Source organism: Cucumis sativus, chromosome 3 (assembly GCF_000004075.3).
Source record: "Cucumis sativus cultivar 9930 chromosome 3, Cucumber_9930_V3, whole genome shotgun sequence".
NCBI lineage: Eukaryota > Viridiplantae > Streptophyta > Magnoliopsida > Cucurbitales > Cucurbitaceae > Cucumis > Cucumis sativus.
The window spans coordinates 30,895,315-30,913,967 of NC_026657.2; the positions used below are offsets into that span (position 1 = coordinate 30,895,315).

Sequence of the window (18,653 nt, forward strand, 5' to 3'; positions counted from 1 at the left end):
ATGATTATATTTCTTTCTCTCTCTTTTATATCATTTTTCATTTTCTTTCTCTTTCATTTGTTGTTTTACTTTTTAGATTTTCGTTTCTTTTTTTATTTGTTGTTTTTACATCTTCAAATAAGAATCACAATTCACAAATATATATTTTATTGCATTTTTTTAAAAAATAAATATAAATTTAATTAAGTATTTAGGTTTACATATATTCGTTTCAAATTGAAACAAAAGCATGAATAATATTGATAGACTAAATGTGTAATGTGGTAACAACTATAGATATTTAATTGAATTTAAGTTTCTTCATAATAATGAAATGAATGCAATAGAATATATATATTTCAATTATTAATATAGACTATAATATCTAATTAGCTTACAAATAAAATGGTGTTGTTATAAGAAAATGTAGAAAACAAATATAAAATAAAATAGAGTTCGAAACCTCTGGTTTTTTCTCTCTAAATTATTGGTAAATTACCAATTTTAGGTATATGCGTTTAAATTTGAAAAATAAATCAATTCTCACTTAAAATATTTTTTGAAATAATTTCAAAATCTATTTTAAAATAGCTTTTATAAAAAAAGAGTTCGATTAAAAATAATTTAAAAAATAAAACGTTCTTTTTATGAATTTTAAGTTTATTTGTATTTATCCCGAATATAAACAAACTTGAAAGTTGTGCCTAACAACAAGTGAAAGTTTCGAATTATATCTTTAAATTTTGAGATTTATATAAATTTAAACTCTAAATTAATAATTATATCAAATTAAATATTTAACGGTTAGAGTTGTCTTAAATTTCATTGCAATATAATAATTGTATCAATCTAGATCCTAAATGTTACAAGTATATCAATTTAGACTATAAACTTTTGTACATGTATCAATTTAAGTATTCAATTACGTTTTATTTAAACAATCTTATGTAAGTTGAGAGTTAAAATTGATACACATATGAAAGTCTATAGTTTAAATTGATGAATTTATGAAAAATCTAAAGTTTAAATTGATATAGCCCAAAAAAAAAAAAAATTGGGAGTCGAACTCAAGCTTTCCAAATTACTAAATAATGTCTCCATTCATCACAGTATTTATTTGTTTCATCCTAAGTCTAATCCAAAATTTCAAAATATGGTAATCGATGAAAATAGATAATAATAAATAATATAAACGTAAAAAATCACCGTTTGAAGTTATAGTGATAGTTACAATCATATCCTTGAAAATTCAATTCAAAATTTGTTCATTCAATTTCAAAATTTATAGAAACGTTAAAATTATACACTAAATTTATAAAAGACTTAATAATAGTATGATTTTGAATGTTTTAAATTTTATCATTTATAGGTAAAATGTAATAGTGCAATTGCAACTCCAATGTTTTTGCAATTTGCCTCCAAATAAAATTACAATATTTTTAGTAATAAAGTCAGAATAATCTCATATTTCTAATCATTTAACAAAAAGTACATAAAAAATGATTATTCTAACCAAATATTTGATATATCCATATAATTATTATTTTATTAAATACCATAATAAGTACAAGCTGGAGTGAGAGATTGGAACCCGAACTTCTGGTACTCAAAACGATAGATGCAAGTTGTGCACATATATTGACTACCCATATAATTATTGCTCGCCTAAAATTCATTTTTTATTTTTCTAGTTATGAAGCAAGAGAGCATCAACATGCATCACAAAATTACACATAAAAATAGAGGCACCTAAACATTTCCAAAATCAACCAAAATTCTTAGCCTTCGTTTACTTCCACGGAACTATTCACCAGAATTTTCTTCATATCATCGAAAATTCGGTTCATTTGATCTCTGGAAAACAAAGGCGACGGGTACACACAAGCACTATCCAACTGACCATCACGAATCGTGTCAAATATGGCGATCGATGGCCCAACACCATGTGCAGAGGCATAGCCAATGTAGTCATGTAGGCCGAGGTTCTGCTGCTCGGGACCGGAAATTTCGATGATGGGGTCTTCAAAGACAGAGATGAGGGCTGTTCTCATGGATGAAGATGGAGTGAGGCTGGGATTTTCAATGGCTTTGCACATAAGGAAGTTCAAGTCAGACATGTCTGAGAAATGCTTGTTGTTGTCTTTGGCATTTGAGAAGGAAAAATAGCATCGGCTTGCCACTTCCCATACTGTATCTTCAGCTGATATGTCATGTGTGTTGAGAATGGCAGAGTGATAGAATCCTGAAATGTATTTCAGAAACAAAAAACAGAAACCAATCTTGAGTTTCTATACAATTTAACTACTTCTACATTTTGTTCAACATTTTGTACTAATGTGAATTAAGGTCATGTTAAATAGTTATTCGGATTTTTGTTTTTAGTTTTTGAAGAGATGGTACAATAAAGAAAAACACTTATTGATGGAAGTAGTGTTTATAAGCATAATTTCAAGTAATTACCATTTATCAAACAAAGCCCGAGTCGTTTAACAAGGGTGAAGTATATTTAATCTCTCAAAATTAAATTTGATCGAAATGGTTGAATAACAATTCTCACAGAAACATAACAAGTAAAATCTATTCTAAAATTTATTGTAAAAACGTTAATAATAATAATTTACTAAAAGCACTTGAAATATAAATTGGACATTTGAAAATACACAAGCTACCGTTAAACAACTCCCAAAGAACTAGAACCTAAATGATATTTTAACCTACAATACTTTTAATTCAATAATTGAGAGAAGAATTTGATCAACCTCCAACCTCTTCTTTAACTAGTTGAACTATCTTCCAATTGGCAAAAACTACTACGATTATAAGCTTAATGTACAGGAAAAAATTTGTCTAGTTTTTTTTACACCGTGGTGTTCACATGGGACACTAAGAAAAGCATGAATACAAACACGAGAAATTAAACAGATAGAGACATGTACACAGCGAGACATCATTCTTTGAAGAAAAACTAAGGCGTTCTCGTTCTTTTCAACATGCAGAGGAAGTCTAATAGAAGTAGAATTAATCTAGCGATATTCGAGAGAGCGAGATATTTGAAGAGTCCAAAAAAGATCAGAAGGGAGCTGAATGTTACCTAGATGGTGGCTTGTGAGGGGAGGGTCAAGGAGAGAACGACAATCGTTGAGCGTAACAACAGCATATTTCTCTTTCTGGTAAGGAGGAAGATGATCCTTAGAACAACGAGTAGCAATCAATCCAGCAGCTGCTAGAGCTCCACACAGCTTAATGCCTCTCAATTTGCACCCCTTCAAACATTCATATCAAATCATAAAAATCAAACCAAGAAAATTCATACTCGTTTGTTAACTCTTAAAATTTTGAAAATGAAGTTTACAAACGCTTAATTTGAGTATCTAAAACACAATTTTGAAAACAAGTATTCTCCAACTACACTATCCCCTCCCACTTTATGTCCAATACTAAAGATAATGATATTTTTTAGTTTTTTTTTTAACTTATAAAATTAAATAACATTTTTTTTATATAATTTAGCTTGGAAAAAACTAGAGGACCAACAAAACAAAAGTACTTAAGAAAAAGATTTCTTTTTATTAAATAATAGATGAAGCATATGATAAAATGAATGGCTTTGCAATAGAAAATAAATATTTTATAATTTTGAGACAACGTGTCGTCCGCACCACTTTGCACTTTACATCAAATGTACAAAGCCAAAGGACAGAGACACCACAGACATCTCACACTACCAAACCTGGTTCCCTATACCCAACTATACCGTAATAAAATAAATAATAATAATTTCCTACACTGTATGTTGATTCAAAATTAAAATATTGAAAAGACTTTACTAAAAAAAATAAAGGAAGGATATTAAAAGCCAATGTACAATAAATGATTGTTGAAAGATTCCATCATATGATTGTTCATCATTTTTTGAAACAATATGATTTCTTTTAGTTGAAATTAGCAAATACAAATAACATATGCAAACATTTCAATAATGTAATTACCACTAAAATGTGATTTCCCTAAAAAACAAAAAACAAAAAGTTATCCTAAAATTTATAGTTTCCAAAATTTAATAGAAAAATGACCGTCTAGTCCTCGGATAAAGAAAGCCACATTAAATTTAAAAATAAAATTAAATAAATTGTTTTTGTGGTAGAGAATGAATACCAAACTTACTAATATTAAATTAAAAGAAATGGTAAGATTTTAATGAAAAGAAAAGTACTTTTTTTAATAGAATAGAAGATAAGAAAAAGACTTGAGAGCGATATTTAATGTTTGTCCTATCAAGTATTCTCTTATATTCAATTCATTCATTCCTGATATATTAAAAGTGATTAATGAGAAATTTATTTGGGAAAATACCTTTTTGTGGTGAAGAGGCCAAATTTTAGAAGATAAAATAAAACATTAAAATGAAAATTTTAAATTCATCCGGTAAATTTCTCAAAATTTAGTAGAAATTATAAACTTTTTCTTCCACCTTTTTTTCCTTCAAATATTTGCTAATTATATCTAAAAAGCTGTTAATTCGTTAAGTATTATACCAGGCAAATTATATATCCATGAAAGAATTTTGAATTCCTACCAAAAATAAAGGCCTAGCATGATTTGTGTACAACGAAAAAGAAGACTTACATTGATATTAATATAATATATATTGCACAAAAAATAGTAAATTCAAGCTTTATAAATAATATAAATATAAAAATAAAGACGAAAAGTAAAAATCATGACAATTGTAAATATACTTGAAACTTTTAATTATAAAAATTGAACTAATATTTTATTTTCAAACTTACAGTCATATAATAGTAAAAAAAAAAATCAATAAAATCTTGGATTTGATTTTTATTATTTAGGATTGAATTTTCTTAATTAATTAAAAGTTTAGGAGTCTAATTTCAACTCTAATATACATTTACTCGAACAGATAGAGAGTTAATTGTTGATATTTTGCTATTTGACGAAATAAATGGTACAAACTCTAAACGTTCATTTAGCAAATTGGTTATTACTTACTGGTCTATAAATAAAATAATAATAATAATAAGAAGGAAATAGGAAATGGGGAAAATACTAAACATAAAATTGTAAATGAATATACTTTTACCTTTTAGATCAAAAATGAAATCTGATTGGGTTTTCTGATCTAGAGTGGGTCCCACTTCTATTATCATTGTTGAGATTTGAATATTGCAATACCCACGTAGATAAAAAAATAAAATAAAGAACTCCCAGTATTTTCCCGAGAAAATGAAGGAAAATTTGCGGAGAAAATACAAAGAAGAAGAAAGAAAGAACTTACAGCGAGAAGTTTCTGAGTCTCATCGGAGTTCATCCTCAACCTAATCATCTGAGAAAATCTCTCCGTATTCGGATCTTTGAATTCCAAATTCGCTAATCGGAACGAGTTCAAGGAGTAACCAAGCATGTCAAAACCACGTGCCCAAAGAGACTTATTCGCTTTACCGTTAGGGATTAGATCTTCAATCCCTAATCCAACCTCACCATTATCCCCCGTCTCAAATCCTCCGCCTTCTATTTCTCCTCCGCCTGCCGCAAGCACTAGCAATTCTCTCAACAGTGCCGCCGCCGCAGCACGATCGCATGTCGCCGTGTGGAGGCTGAGGAATACCGCCCATTGGCTCTCGCTTACCGTGTAGACGGTAGCGAACATTACGTCGGTGTCGGAATACGACGGATGGGTTGGATCGAACCACATGACGCGGTTTATCTCGTGCTCGTGGATCTTGTGAAAATCGGAGACGGAAGGGTCGTCGGCGTCGGGATGAGAGGCGATAGCGCGTGCGGTGGCGGCGAGGTCGAGGATCTGGAGATGGAGCGGGGGAGATGGAGGGATGAGGAAGGAGAAATCTCGTCGGGAAGGATCGTGGTGAATTTTGGAGCGAAGGATTGGGTGGAGATTTTGGAGAGTGTGGAGGGAGGATTGGAGATGGGGAATATCGGGAGGTTTTGAGAGGAGTAAACCGAGGACAGTGGTGCCAGTGCCACCGGGAACGGCGCGGCACCAGCTGTGCTCGGTGCCACCGACGGGACGGGACTTGGACTCGGCGGGTGGAGGAGGAAGAGATTGATCCGACATTTCGGAGGTGGTGACGGTGGGAGTACAGAGAGGAAAGTGCCGGCGTGAGAAATCCGATCCCTTCGAGGACGAAGAGAGGGATTTTGGATGTTGAAACGATGTCGGATAAGGGGGTTTTGGTTTGGCTTTGTAAGAGTGACATGTCATTTCCTAATTACGTGTACATAAATAGTCTTAATTTTGTCTCTCTTTTTCTTAAAATCTTTAGTCTATTTTTTATATGTTGTCATTAGCTATTTTTCTTAATACTTTCTCAACTTTTTAGTCCAATTGTTTATTTAAAATAACAATAACAATTTTTATGTTAAATAAATATAAAACGTATTTATATTTTATATTTTTAGAGTTAAACATGCTAACAAATTCATTTTTTTAAATTTATAAAAAATAATATACAATAAGTAAATAAACTATATGAAAGATGGATGCCCACGCAACGGAACAAGGATGCCACTTCGTCCCCACCTTTCTATCACATTTTCCATACCCATGAAATTTTTTCATGAAAATCAAACGGATGATTTTCCGATAAAATATTTCCACATTTGTTCTTTTATATATAAATAAATGTATGTATATATATACATATATTTTTTTGAATTAGCAATAGGGTTGGATGGTTAAATTTGATAATATGGGGTTTCATCTTTGGGTTCACCTATCTTAGACCAAATACTCGTTTGGGTTTAGATACCATGTTAAATTTGGTAGTATGAGGTTCCTCTTTTGGGTTCACCTATCTTGGACCGAAAACCCGTTTGGGTTTATTGAGCTCTGATAAATTTGATAGTATGAAATTTCATCTCAAAACCAATTGGCTATGAGAGGAGTAGCCCATCTACCTTATATGGAGTATGAGTCCCCTTGGTTTTTTCAATGTGAGATTCTGAACTTCTCCAACATTGATATATAAAATTAGATCAACCTGTAGATAGAATTGGATTAAAATGTTAAAAAGCATCCAAATATGATATTTGTACAATAATTTTGGTACTTCTAAATATGATATAAAGTATGTCGTCTATTGTTAGTTACTGTCCAAATTTTATTGAAATTTTTGGTTAGTGTATCTTTGATTAAAAAAACTTATCTTCTATTAATATATATACCACAAATTATAGGAAAATTTCAATTGATAACCATTTCAGCAATAATAATTAAGGATATAGCAAAATTTTAAAAAAATTGTAAATATAGCAAAACTATCACGGATAGACTTGTATCGCTGATAAACGTCGTATGGTCTATCAGTGATAGACCAATATTTGTAGCATGATCTATCGGTGATAGACTTATATCATTGATAGAATTTGACAAATTTTGCTATATTTGCAAAATTTTTAAAATGTTGCTATATACTTAATTATTTTGAATCTAATTGCTAAATTTTCAACTATCCCTAAATTATAAAATATGCTCACCTATAATAAATTTTCTTGCATAAAAATTATTGCTATTATTTGATAAACTTAATTTTAAAAACAAAAGCAAAATATTTACCCAATAATGTCTAAAAGATATAGTTTTATTTTGACTCGTCTTAATTTCTACTTAAATTGTTTCTAGAACAAAAGATATTCGTAGGTTGGTTCTCGAACACTATGGTTTTTCCACTTTCTTAAAATACTCAACTTCAACTTCTTCCATTTTTCTTTGGAACAAAAATAAATGAAAATCTTGTTAAACTTCAACACCGAAATTACATATCTCATGTTTACGAATAGAAATTAACCAATCTAAAAAATTAGACAAGCATGAAAAATAAACCCTAGAAAAACCTAGGTATGCATCGTCCATCTATTTAAAATATCAATTGGCGTAACTCACAATTAGAGAACTATAATAACATCATGATTCACCCACCTATTATTGACTAGTAACATCTACTTGATTTTAAATCATTTTAGACTTTTAAACCATCAAAGAAAGTACAATACAAATTTGTCTCTCCATATTCGTAAAGAGTTACATATCCTTAAAAGCTAAGTATTACATTGATAATTAAAATATAACGAGTCTCAGTAAATATATTATAATTTCTATCTATATGTTACTTAATTGCAATAACACGAAAGTGAAATAGTATTTAAACCATATATTTTTTTTTCGTAAATCACTTAATTTAGAAGAATAAATGTAGTGAAAAACAAAATTAAACCAATCCTTCATCCTTTAACAAGAAGAGTCTTGATGTTAGTAAGCAGGGCCTCCATTTGGTCCCGAGAGTGCAATGGAGATGGGTAAATACACGAACAGTCTAGCCGTCCATTTCTAACACTGTCAAACATGGCAGCGGAGGGTCCAATGCCATGGATGGAGGCGCAACCTACGTAGTCATTAATCCCGATATCCTTCTGCATTCCACCTGAATTGTCAAAAACCGTGTCTTCAAATATAGTCATTAGCGAAGTCCTCATTGCCCCCGAGGCCGTGAGGTTCGGATTCTCGATGGCACGGCACATCAGAAAGTTCAGGTCCGACATGTCGGTGAAGTGCTTGTTTGAATTCTTGGAAGCCTCCACTGTTGTGGAGACTCTCTCTGCTAGCTCCCACAGGTCTTCTCCTCCTTTTATGGTGTAAGAGTTAAAGATGGCAGCATGATAAAATCCTGAAATTTCCAAGGGTATGATAACTGATAAGTCTTTAAATTTTTCTTTACATCACAATATTATAACATCAATTTATGCTAAGGATGATGATTTATGTATTAACAAGAAAGGTACTTCTGATCTTTTTAAAGTTTAATGGAATTTTAAAAATAAAAAATTTATTGATTTAGGCCTTATTTAATAGTGATGTTTACTATAGAAAACAGACATAAATACCAAACGTGCCTTAATTAATTTCGTTTTTGAAAAACTAAACTAAATTAAAAAGAAAAAAAAGTGGAAGCTAAATAGACCTTTTTAATTAATTTCCAAACGTCGATTCAGAAATCGTAGTCGTATGTGTAATTAATATTCATATCTACCGAAAAAGAGAGTTTCAAAAAAGGCAAAGAATGCGACATTAAACCTTGTAATTAAAACCCCCAAAATATCATGAAAGTGGAAATAAATTTATGAAATGGAAATATTGCTTACCGAAATCGTGGGAGGTCAGCGGAGGCTCAAGAAACCGCCGGCAGTCTACTAGCGTTATGATTCCGTACTTCCGGTGGTGGTGGCGGTCGAACCCGTGGCTGCCGGAGCTGTGAGCCGCCACCAGCCCCGCCGCAACCAACACTGAACTCAATTTTATCCCTCTCAATTTGCACTCCTGATATCGTGATTTTGGGTTTTGGGATAATAAAATATTGAAATGGTTATTCAAAGAGTATTTAGTTACTTTTAGAGGAGGAAATATTTTTAGGTTGCATTGTGCCTAATTGTTCTTAGTTCAATTAGTTGTCAAATTACAAAACGGCTACGTTTGATTATTTTTCCTACATAATAGACTTTTAGGTTCTTCGTGTTGTGTAGTTCGCAAAAAGTTGAATATAATTGAAGTATACAACAAACAGATAATTGTAGTTTAGATGCACCAAACTATTGTTTCTTAACAAATTTGTTTTGTTTATTATTTTAAATTTTTAATGCATTTAAGAAAAATGAACTAACAATTATCCTTTGTTATGTTTGCAAACCATAAAAAAGAAGCAAATTACAAATGGTTTATTGAAGCCTTCAACGATCTAAGAGACATCATTATTTCATATTAATATTCAATATTTAATTGGATATCAATTAATATTTCTTCCTAAATGTTAGTAGATATAACATTTAATATATAAGTGGGCTCCAACTTTATATCTAAAAGCACGTTAACCTACCCCACAATGAATAAAAGGAGTATAATTTATTTTTCATAGACCAAATATATCTATATTGATATGTAAGAAATTTGTTAGCCATCCAAAGTTTGTTTGGTTTGACTTAAAATATTCGAAAGAGAAAAAGGAGTCATCAATGGGTATAACGCAACGTTTTAAAGATTTGTGTCTTGTGAAATCTTAAAAAGGATTGTTTTGTAAGCAATCTAAAAATGGAAATATGATAACAACGTTTAATGAAATATCAGATTAGAGTCCACATTATGATCTTTAAAGAGAAAATGGTAGAACTTACGGAGAGAATCTTGTGCGTTTCGGTTTGGTTGATCTGAAACCTAGCCAACTGCGATCGTCTCGCAGATTTTACATCTTTGAATTTCAGATTCGTTAATCTGAACGAATTCACGGAGTGGCTAAGCATGTTCAATCCTCTGGCCAACAATGGCTTCTTCATTAAATTTCTAGGAACAAGTTCCTCTAATCCCCGCTCCACTTCCCATTTTTTCTCTCCGCCACCACCACCGTCGCTGGTCATCAAAACAAGCAGCTCTTCCAGCAACGACACCGCCGTGGTTCGGTCACATGCCGCTACGTGTAGTCGGAATATAGCCACCCATTTCCCTATCCCAACTTCGTACAAGTTAACAAACAAAATATCCGCCGCTGCGTCGGAGCCGGAGGAGTTTAGACTCCGCCAGGCGGTGTTGTCGTTGAGTTCACGTTCGAGGAGAATCTGAAAAGGGGAAATGGAAAGGTTGCCGTCAACAGCATTTTGGTCGTTAAGGAGGATTTTGGACGTTTCTGGAATCCCGAAGATTTTGAGTTGAACGAAGGGAGTGGGTGAAGTAAGGAAGGAGAAAGTGGAAGAAGTGTGGTTGAAATGGAGTTTGGATTTTAGGACAGGATGAGAATTTTGGAGTTTGTGAAGGGCATGTTCGAAACGTTGAAGGCTTGGGGGCTCGGTGGAGGACAATGCTAGGATACCGGTGCCGGTGCCGCCAGGAAGGGCGCGACACCAGGCGTTTTCGGTGGTGGAGGCGAGTCGACGGCGGGTGGCGGAATGCTCCATATGGGAAGAATCCGGGGGCCGGAGAAATTGAAGGGGAAAAACAATTTAAGGAGTTGTGATTTGAAGAAGCGGCGGGTTTTGATTTTGTGCTGGGGAATTTATAGAAGGTTATAAAAGCTTTTTGTTGGTGTGAGTATTAATGGAGGCTCGTGGTTGTAGTTATTTTGGCTATAGAGCTGGGAAATTTTTAATATTTTTATTCAATTTTACGTAGTATTTCTATTGGATGTTTGGCACTTTTTTTATATTGAAACAAAGTCTTATCATTTTAGTTTAGGAGTACACTATACTCTTTCACAGTATGTAATAAATGGAGAGTAGTTTAGGAAGAAAATAAAAGGTAGTAATGCACACTTTGGTGCATTGATGCGCATTCGTTTTGGTGCATTGATGTACATTTGTTACACAAATAAAAGTCAAGATATTTAGACAATTGAGTGACTAGGAAGTCATGGAATTCATGCAATTAAGTATTTTAGAAAAAAATGAAATTATAGTACGGAGATATAAAAGTAATAAATAAATGGAGAGTAGATATATTTTTTAGAAGTATTTTCAAAACTCTAACAAAATAAATAAATATTCATTGAGAAATAAGTTTATAGTTATCAATTTAGTTTAGTTTTTTTTTTTTTTTTTGAAAGTTTTGAATGACAGATTTGTAAACTTTTGTTTTCGATTTTCAGTAATACATACATAAGTATTTAATTAGTTGAGAGGAACTTTAAGAACACAAACTTTTAATACGAAGTTAAATTGTGATTTTCCCTTCGTTTTTAACTTCTCTTCGAGTGCTCAAATATTTATAAAATCTATTTTTTAAAAAAACTTCTATTTATTGTTAAAGATTGTGTACATAATTGTCGGTTATAATAAAATTTAAATGAGAATTGTAAAAAAAACAAAAAATTATAACAAAAAATTTCATTAGTATAATTAGTGATAGAAAGATATCAGTATCCATCCAATTACAAAAACTTTTTTTCCAGTTTATAAATATTTTAATTTATTTTGTTATTTTTAAAAAAGAAAATTATAAAATGGATAACTTTTTTTTGTCGTAAATGCATATAAAAAGTAGGATAGGATTAATTTTGTGAGTGAGTTATACTCGAGTAAAAAAGGAAAATAAAATAGAATTGGGTCTATATATAAAAATAGTGGTTGAATATCATCAATTTGCATATGGTTGAGTCTACCATATATATCTGTACACACACTCAAATATCCATGTAGTAAGATCTTTTCCTACTCATCTTTGTTCATCCCAATCATACAAACAATAACACGCTAATAACAATAATAAAATAAAAAGTTATAAATGAGATAAATTAACGTGTTACGTCACGTCATTTTTACTTATCTTAAAGGTGAACCAACACGAGTTATTTCAGCATGTTTATCTTTACTCACATGCATCTTAAAAGAATGGCTATAAACTGAACATAACTTTGAAGTTCTTACATAATCGTAAGTCATCGATCTTACTTTCATATCCTCGTAACCTATTTCATTTAAATGTGATATCAGTTCATTCATGTCTTATTCCTATATAAACTTGGAGTGTTAAATGCAAAAAAAAAAAAAAAAAATTATTTCATTTTTAAATCAAAATATAACTTATAACAAAAAAGAAAATTAAATTGTTATACATTTAGTTGGTAAAAATGTTTGAATGAAGTAGGAGGTTAGAGCTTTTGCTGGAGAATTTGTTTGAATGAAGCAGGAGGTTAGAGCTTCTGCTGGAAAAATTTAATAATTGTATTAAATATCAGAATAGTATTTCGATCCCATCTTTGACATTTCTTGAGTGATATATTGTTTTTTCTTTAAAAGAAAATTGTTAAACCCTAAACCCTAGTTGTTGAATAAGTACTTCTCCTGAGAGAGTAATAAATGGAGTACTACTCTATATCACCTTAAAATAAGTTTAAAATATATGGTTGTTTCATTTTACTCAATTAATGGGTCATGTTTTTAAACAAGATTGCAATAAATTAAAACTAGCTAGGATTCATAATTTGATATATTTTCCCATTTTTTACAATATTTGATATATATTGGTGTGTGTTTGTCAGAAATGAGGCTCAAATCCAATATTTCAACTTTGTTCATAATTCAAATGTCGAAAGAGGTAAAAAAAAATTTGACGAACAACTATAGAAATTTCAAAGAAACGGTTTGTATACAATAATGTCCTGTATGAGTTGGAAAAAAGTATTGAGTGAGTTCAACCTATTAATTTATGACAAAATTATTCCACACCATAATATTTCCGGTATCATGTTCATGTCAATTATGAACTTTGGGCCAATGCATTGTTCAAAAAAATTGTATATAAACATAAACCCTAGAGGTATGCATACACATTGCTAGTCGAACACACAATCAAACCAAATTGTCTAATTCAAAAGTATTTTTTAAATCTTTAACACTATTTTTTAACAATTAGTAAATTGTACATATACTAAATGCTAATTGTTAAAAAATTAGGTTTAGTGGTCTCGATTGAAATTAGGTTTAGTGGTCTCGATTGAAGAGCAGATGGAAAATTGACATGAAAATACTTCCATCCCTGCAGTTAAATTTCTTTTTCTTTTCTTTTCTTTGTTTCTTTCTTTATTATATTTGTTTTTGGTATTAAATTTACAACTTTCTAAATAATATTTTAATGATAAAAAGGGTAAATAGAAGAGAAAGAAGAAGAGGAAATCATTTAATTCTATAGTACGAATCAGCCGAAAATAGAGTGCCCAAATTGGGAGATTTTCTCTTTTGCATTAAGGGCAGGGCGCACCCTCCCCCTGCCCGCCTCTATATAGTTATTGATACTCTCCATCATCGGCCTCGTTTTATTTTATATAATCAACAATAGAAATTGTGATTTTTTTCAATTGATATCGAAATTTAACGTCGTTGTACTGTTATTTCATTGATGAATTTATTATAATGTGCGTAGTATTTAAATTCTTTTAATCGTGTTTACTTAAACATATTTTTAACGTAATTTGGTTGTGATTGAAATGGTTTATTTTATACTATATGATATTCACCATGATAGTTATTATTATCATTCATGGTTAATTAGTAATGGTAGTAATAATTGCAATATGTTTATAGATATTATACTATTGAATGTTACATACTTTTCAAACACAATATTGATCATTTTTTAAGCTTAATTGAATGATATTTGTTGATTATGAATTAAAAACAACAAAATTAGGAAAGTATAATTAAGATAGAAGTTCAAGGAAAGGATTCAATCAAAGACCAAACCTCTCTACATTAATTCAAGCATGATCAAAGTATGTTTCATCCCAAAAAAATATTAAAGTATTCATTTATTTTCAAACCTTGCATCTAATTTTTTAGATTTAAAAATGTATTTTGAAATTTGAAATTTGTTTTGTACTTAATAAGTCGGAAAGCATTCAACTTTATGTTTAGTAGACAATTAGCCTCTTTCAAAATCATGAATTTTTATTGGATAAAAAAGAGACGAAGGTATAAAATTGAGTAAGATATAGAATTCAATTATATAAATCTACTATTTTTTACGATAATTTGAGTATGTTAAGAACGTGTCTAGTTGAACGGTAATAGATATATAATACCCTCACAACAATTAAAAGAAGTTGAAGGGGTGTCTCCTACAAGCAAATAGTAATGATTTGTTAAAAATAGAGTAATACTGTTTTGAAAATTTTAGCTGTTTCATCATTAATTTTTTGTTTAAAAAAGTATTAATATTAGTCAGCATCATTAAATACCTTTGAAACTTTTAGTTTAGGTTTGAATTTAAAATTTATGAGAATGAGAATAAATGCTACTACTACAAACTTCATTGTTTGTCTAATCAACTTACTTGTTTATATATATATCTTTTCTAGGAAAACAAGCATCAAATGGAAGAAATAAATATGATATTCAAAATAGTATATTTGTCTTAATCGACAAGTGTTAGAACCCAATAAAAAAGAATTCCTCGGATCACTAGTCGCGTCGTTCGTGATCTCCCACCAAGAAGGGCAACTACAACTTTTAGTATGTATTGAAAGCTTGAACCTCTGCTAAAGATGTCAACTTGAACACTTCCTCGTTGTACAACTTATTTGGTCATCTCAATTGAATACAAATTCATTCTCCTCAATTTTAAAATTCGTTTTTTTAGATAATTTTATTTTCTATTCGATGGAGAACAAAGGGACGTTCCCATCATTCGGTGTATTTGTTTTCTTTTATTCTATTAAATCCTACTTTTCTAATTTTATATTGAATATGAGCTATTGAGATTCGCCTCAATCCGAATATACATGTTCCAATCCTTCTATGCCTCCTAGTGTTAACATTATCGACTAGTGAACCCTATGTAAGTTTCAAACACAAATGGATTGATCATTCTTCTTTCCTCAATATCAATTTGTATTTTTGTTACCGATTTGAAAGAGATAAACGATAAATGAAATTTGATTTTTCAGTTTCCAATTGATTTATTACGTTTGGTTTAAAATAAACCTAACTTTTAACCAAATAATTAAAGGCTTGATGATACTTTTTCCACACTCTTGGAAACCTCAAACCCCCACGTTTCATTCTTTCGTAGCAAAAGCAAAAAGATGGGTCGTGATAGAGAATATATATTTTACCCAACCTTCATTTTTATTGAACTCAACTATATGGTTGGGGGAAAAGATCATCATTTTTAATTGATTGAACTATTTTTTTTAACAAGACAAAATAAGGTAGAGGAAGATCTGTATATATACATATATATATCTTGGAATAATATTTCATTAAAACGAGTTCTTAAATTCTACAACTACTTAATTACATTCCTCTTTCAAAATGAGCAATCAATTGGTAAACATGTACATACATACTTGATAGACATGTTTTAGAAAATATAGCAAACAAACTATTTATGTTTAGGGTAATTATAATTTATGACGATTTTATGAATAATAATTAAGTATATAGTAACATTTTTAAAAAGTTATAAAATATAACCAAATATATACGTGATAAATTTTTGTATCTAATAGATTCTTATGGTCTATCAGTGATAGATTTCTATTATTGATAAACATTGATAGATTTTGTTATATTTGCAAATTTTTAAAAATGTTTCTACATACTTCGATACTTTTAATTTAATAGTTATATTTGCAATTATCTTCTAACTTTATTTGTAAATGTAGTAAAATGTCACTTTTTATTTTGTGGCTGATCGTGGTAGATTTAGATACAACACACATTTATCATTTTAGTGATAGACACTATTAAATGTTTATCTATGCTTGTCACTAGTAGGGAGTAAAGAAGAAAAAAAGAGTAAATGAAATTGAAGCTCATAGTACAAAAGATGATGTAGCTCACACATGAAATGTTTAATGAGTAATTTGACATTTATATACAAAGGCTCGTAAATGCATGGGATGATAAATGAAATAACTTGACTTTTTTTACCCATGCGTCTTATTTTCAACATCAAAATAACTAACAATATGTTCATTAAAGGCTTGACAATAGGAGCCTCTTTCTTTCTTTAAAAAATAAAAGTAAAATCTTCAAATATAGCAACGTTAAATCTGTCATCTTATGTATCAAAAGCAACTTTAGCTGAAGAGTTCATAGCTAGTATACACTCCAATCACTTTAAGTTAGTAGTTTGATTATCTCCATCTCCGTGTCAATTAACTTTTTATGTAATGAAATTCACACATTGGAAGTCTCTTTTCTAGGAGGTATCTCTTTTATCCTTCAATTCCCCCAATTCCTTTACTTATGAAGTGTAGTTAGGACGCTCCCACAAAGGGCGGTTGATGTTACTTGATAGGAGTTCACTTCGGGACCTTATCGAATGGATTACGAAACACAATCTTAGGAAGCCAATCATGAAAGTATGATACAACAGTATCTTTTAGTGTTTAATCAATTAGTTTATGTTAACTATTTAAAGAAAATAAAAGAAAACATACTTATGATTTCGATTAATTTCGAGATTAAAAATTCAATCCAGTAACACCCATCTCTTCTTTAGGGTATATTTATTTTTGAAAATGATTGAAGCAAAACCATAAATTCTTTTGGCACGATGCACATGTAATGCTATTTGTTTTTGTCGCTCCCAATTTATAAGACCTCAACACGTAGACACAATTTAATTTAAAACAAATCTCCAATTCTTTAATCACTTTAACATTCTTTAAAAATTAAACCAAAAAATAAATTTAATTGGGAAAACTTTAAATAAATCCACGTTCTCACCTATCTACCTTTTAATTCGGTGAAAAATAATGGTGAAATTATAAGATATCATAGACCAATTTACAAATTTAGTAAGCAAAGTTGCATAAGGCATCGTGACAATGACAACGGAAAAGGACGATCAATTATTACTGTTTAATAAAATAATAAATACCAAAACAAAAAGAGCAAATAGCAAAATTTTGGAGAGAGAATTTATGAACGTCTAATAATAGAATTCTATAAATTTTGTAAATATTTTGATTTATTTTATTATACTTAAAAATACTTACAAACGAAGATTAAAGATATAAAATTTGAAATTAGATTAAAGATATAAAATTTGAAATTTAAGAATTAAATTAAAAAAATAAAATTTAATGAAAAAATTTCAACATATTTGAAGTTGAAATAAAATTCATAATTTAAGAAGGAAGTAAAAGATATATTGAAATTTAATAGGTTGAAAGGTATGGAAGAAAAAAAGAAAGAGAAGAATGATACAAGAATTGAACCCAAAAACAGGACACGTGTAATAAATAATTGGGATGGTACGACACAAACCGAAACAACTTAAAGAGCTATAGAGGGAAAACGAACCATACTCATTTAATTTAATAAATTGAATTTGTTAATTCCATGTGACATCTACTATTTTTGATGAGGTTAGTAGCTCAATATTCTCAACTTACATTTATTGTGCCAAAATAAAAACTACTTTTCAGATATTGAAGGTGTGTATTAAAACTGTCTCATATGTTACCATTTTCATATTTGTTATATTATGAAAATAAGAGGTTAGCTTATAAAAATATATTGGGTAAAATAAAATTTTACAAGTTTCAAAATTTATATTATCAATTTTATCAATAAAGTTTTATCTCTAAAACACTCTAAAACAATAACTAGTCAAGTAAAAAAAATATTTACCTTCAAAAATATATATATCATCGTTGTTATATGACGTGTGTTGTTGATATCGACTTACTTCACTGCTTTTTTTATTTTTATTTTTTTCCTCCTCTCATTCAATGCAAATACACACTTTAGTAAAGTATAATAATAAAAATAAATGAAATAATAGAAATGCTCGACAATACTAAGACTTAAATGTTTTAAGAAAATTGTACCTTAGTAGTTTAGCATATGTTAAATAGCTAAATGCATTTTATTGATTTGACCAATTATTGTTTTAATATATTTTAAGAAAGAAAACTGATTTTGAAAATATATGAAATTTTGTGAGATTTTATGTAAATGAACGTTTAAATTATCGATGTTAGTGAATATATCGAAGTCTTAATTTTACGTAAATTTTAATGGAATTAGGTAAAATTTCAACTACAATGGTATTTCTCAAAAATTATAAAAATAAATAAATTAGTAAGAAAATGTTTTATTAGTAAATATGTATATACTTCAATCTTTATTTTTTTACTAGTAGATTTTTC

The 18,653-nt window shown here is 29.7% G+C and overlaps 2 protein-coding genes across 2 annotated transcripts; both read right to left on the bottom strand.

Annotated features, from left to right (window-relative positions):
- Positions 1 to 1,498: 1,498 nt before the first annotated feature.
- Positions 1,499 to 6,252, bottom strand: LOC101208906. The gene is made up of 3 exons (XM_004149173.3): positions 5,276 to 6,252; positions 3,071 to 3,242; positions 1,499 to 2,221 (listed from the first exon to the last, which is right to left on the bottom strand). Exons 1-3 carry the CDS (start codon positions 6,218 to 6,220, stop codon positions 1,758 to 1,760), a joined length of 1,581 nt encoding a protein of 526 aa, XP_004149221.3. The 5' UTR covers positions 6,221 to 6,252; the 3' UTR covers positions 1,499 to 1,757.
- A 1,708-nt stretch (positions 6,253 to 7,960) lies between these two features.
- On the bottom strand, positions 7,961 to 11,073 carry LOC101208663. Its single transcript, XM_004149172.3, has 3 exons — positions 10,180 to 11,073; positions 9,157 to 9,331; positions 7,961 to 8,681 (listed from the first exon to the last, which is right to left on the bottom strand). The coding sequence occupies exons 1-3, from the start codon at positions 10,951 to 10,953 to the stop codon at positions 8,239 to 8,241; spliced, it is 1,392 nt and encodes a 463-aa protein (XP_004149220.1). The 5' UTR covers positions 10,954 to 11,073; the 3' UTR covers positions 7,961 to 8,238.
- Between the last annotated feature and the right edge of the window lie 7,580 nt (positions 11,074 to 18,653).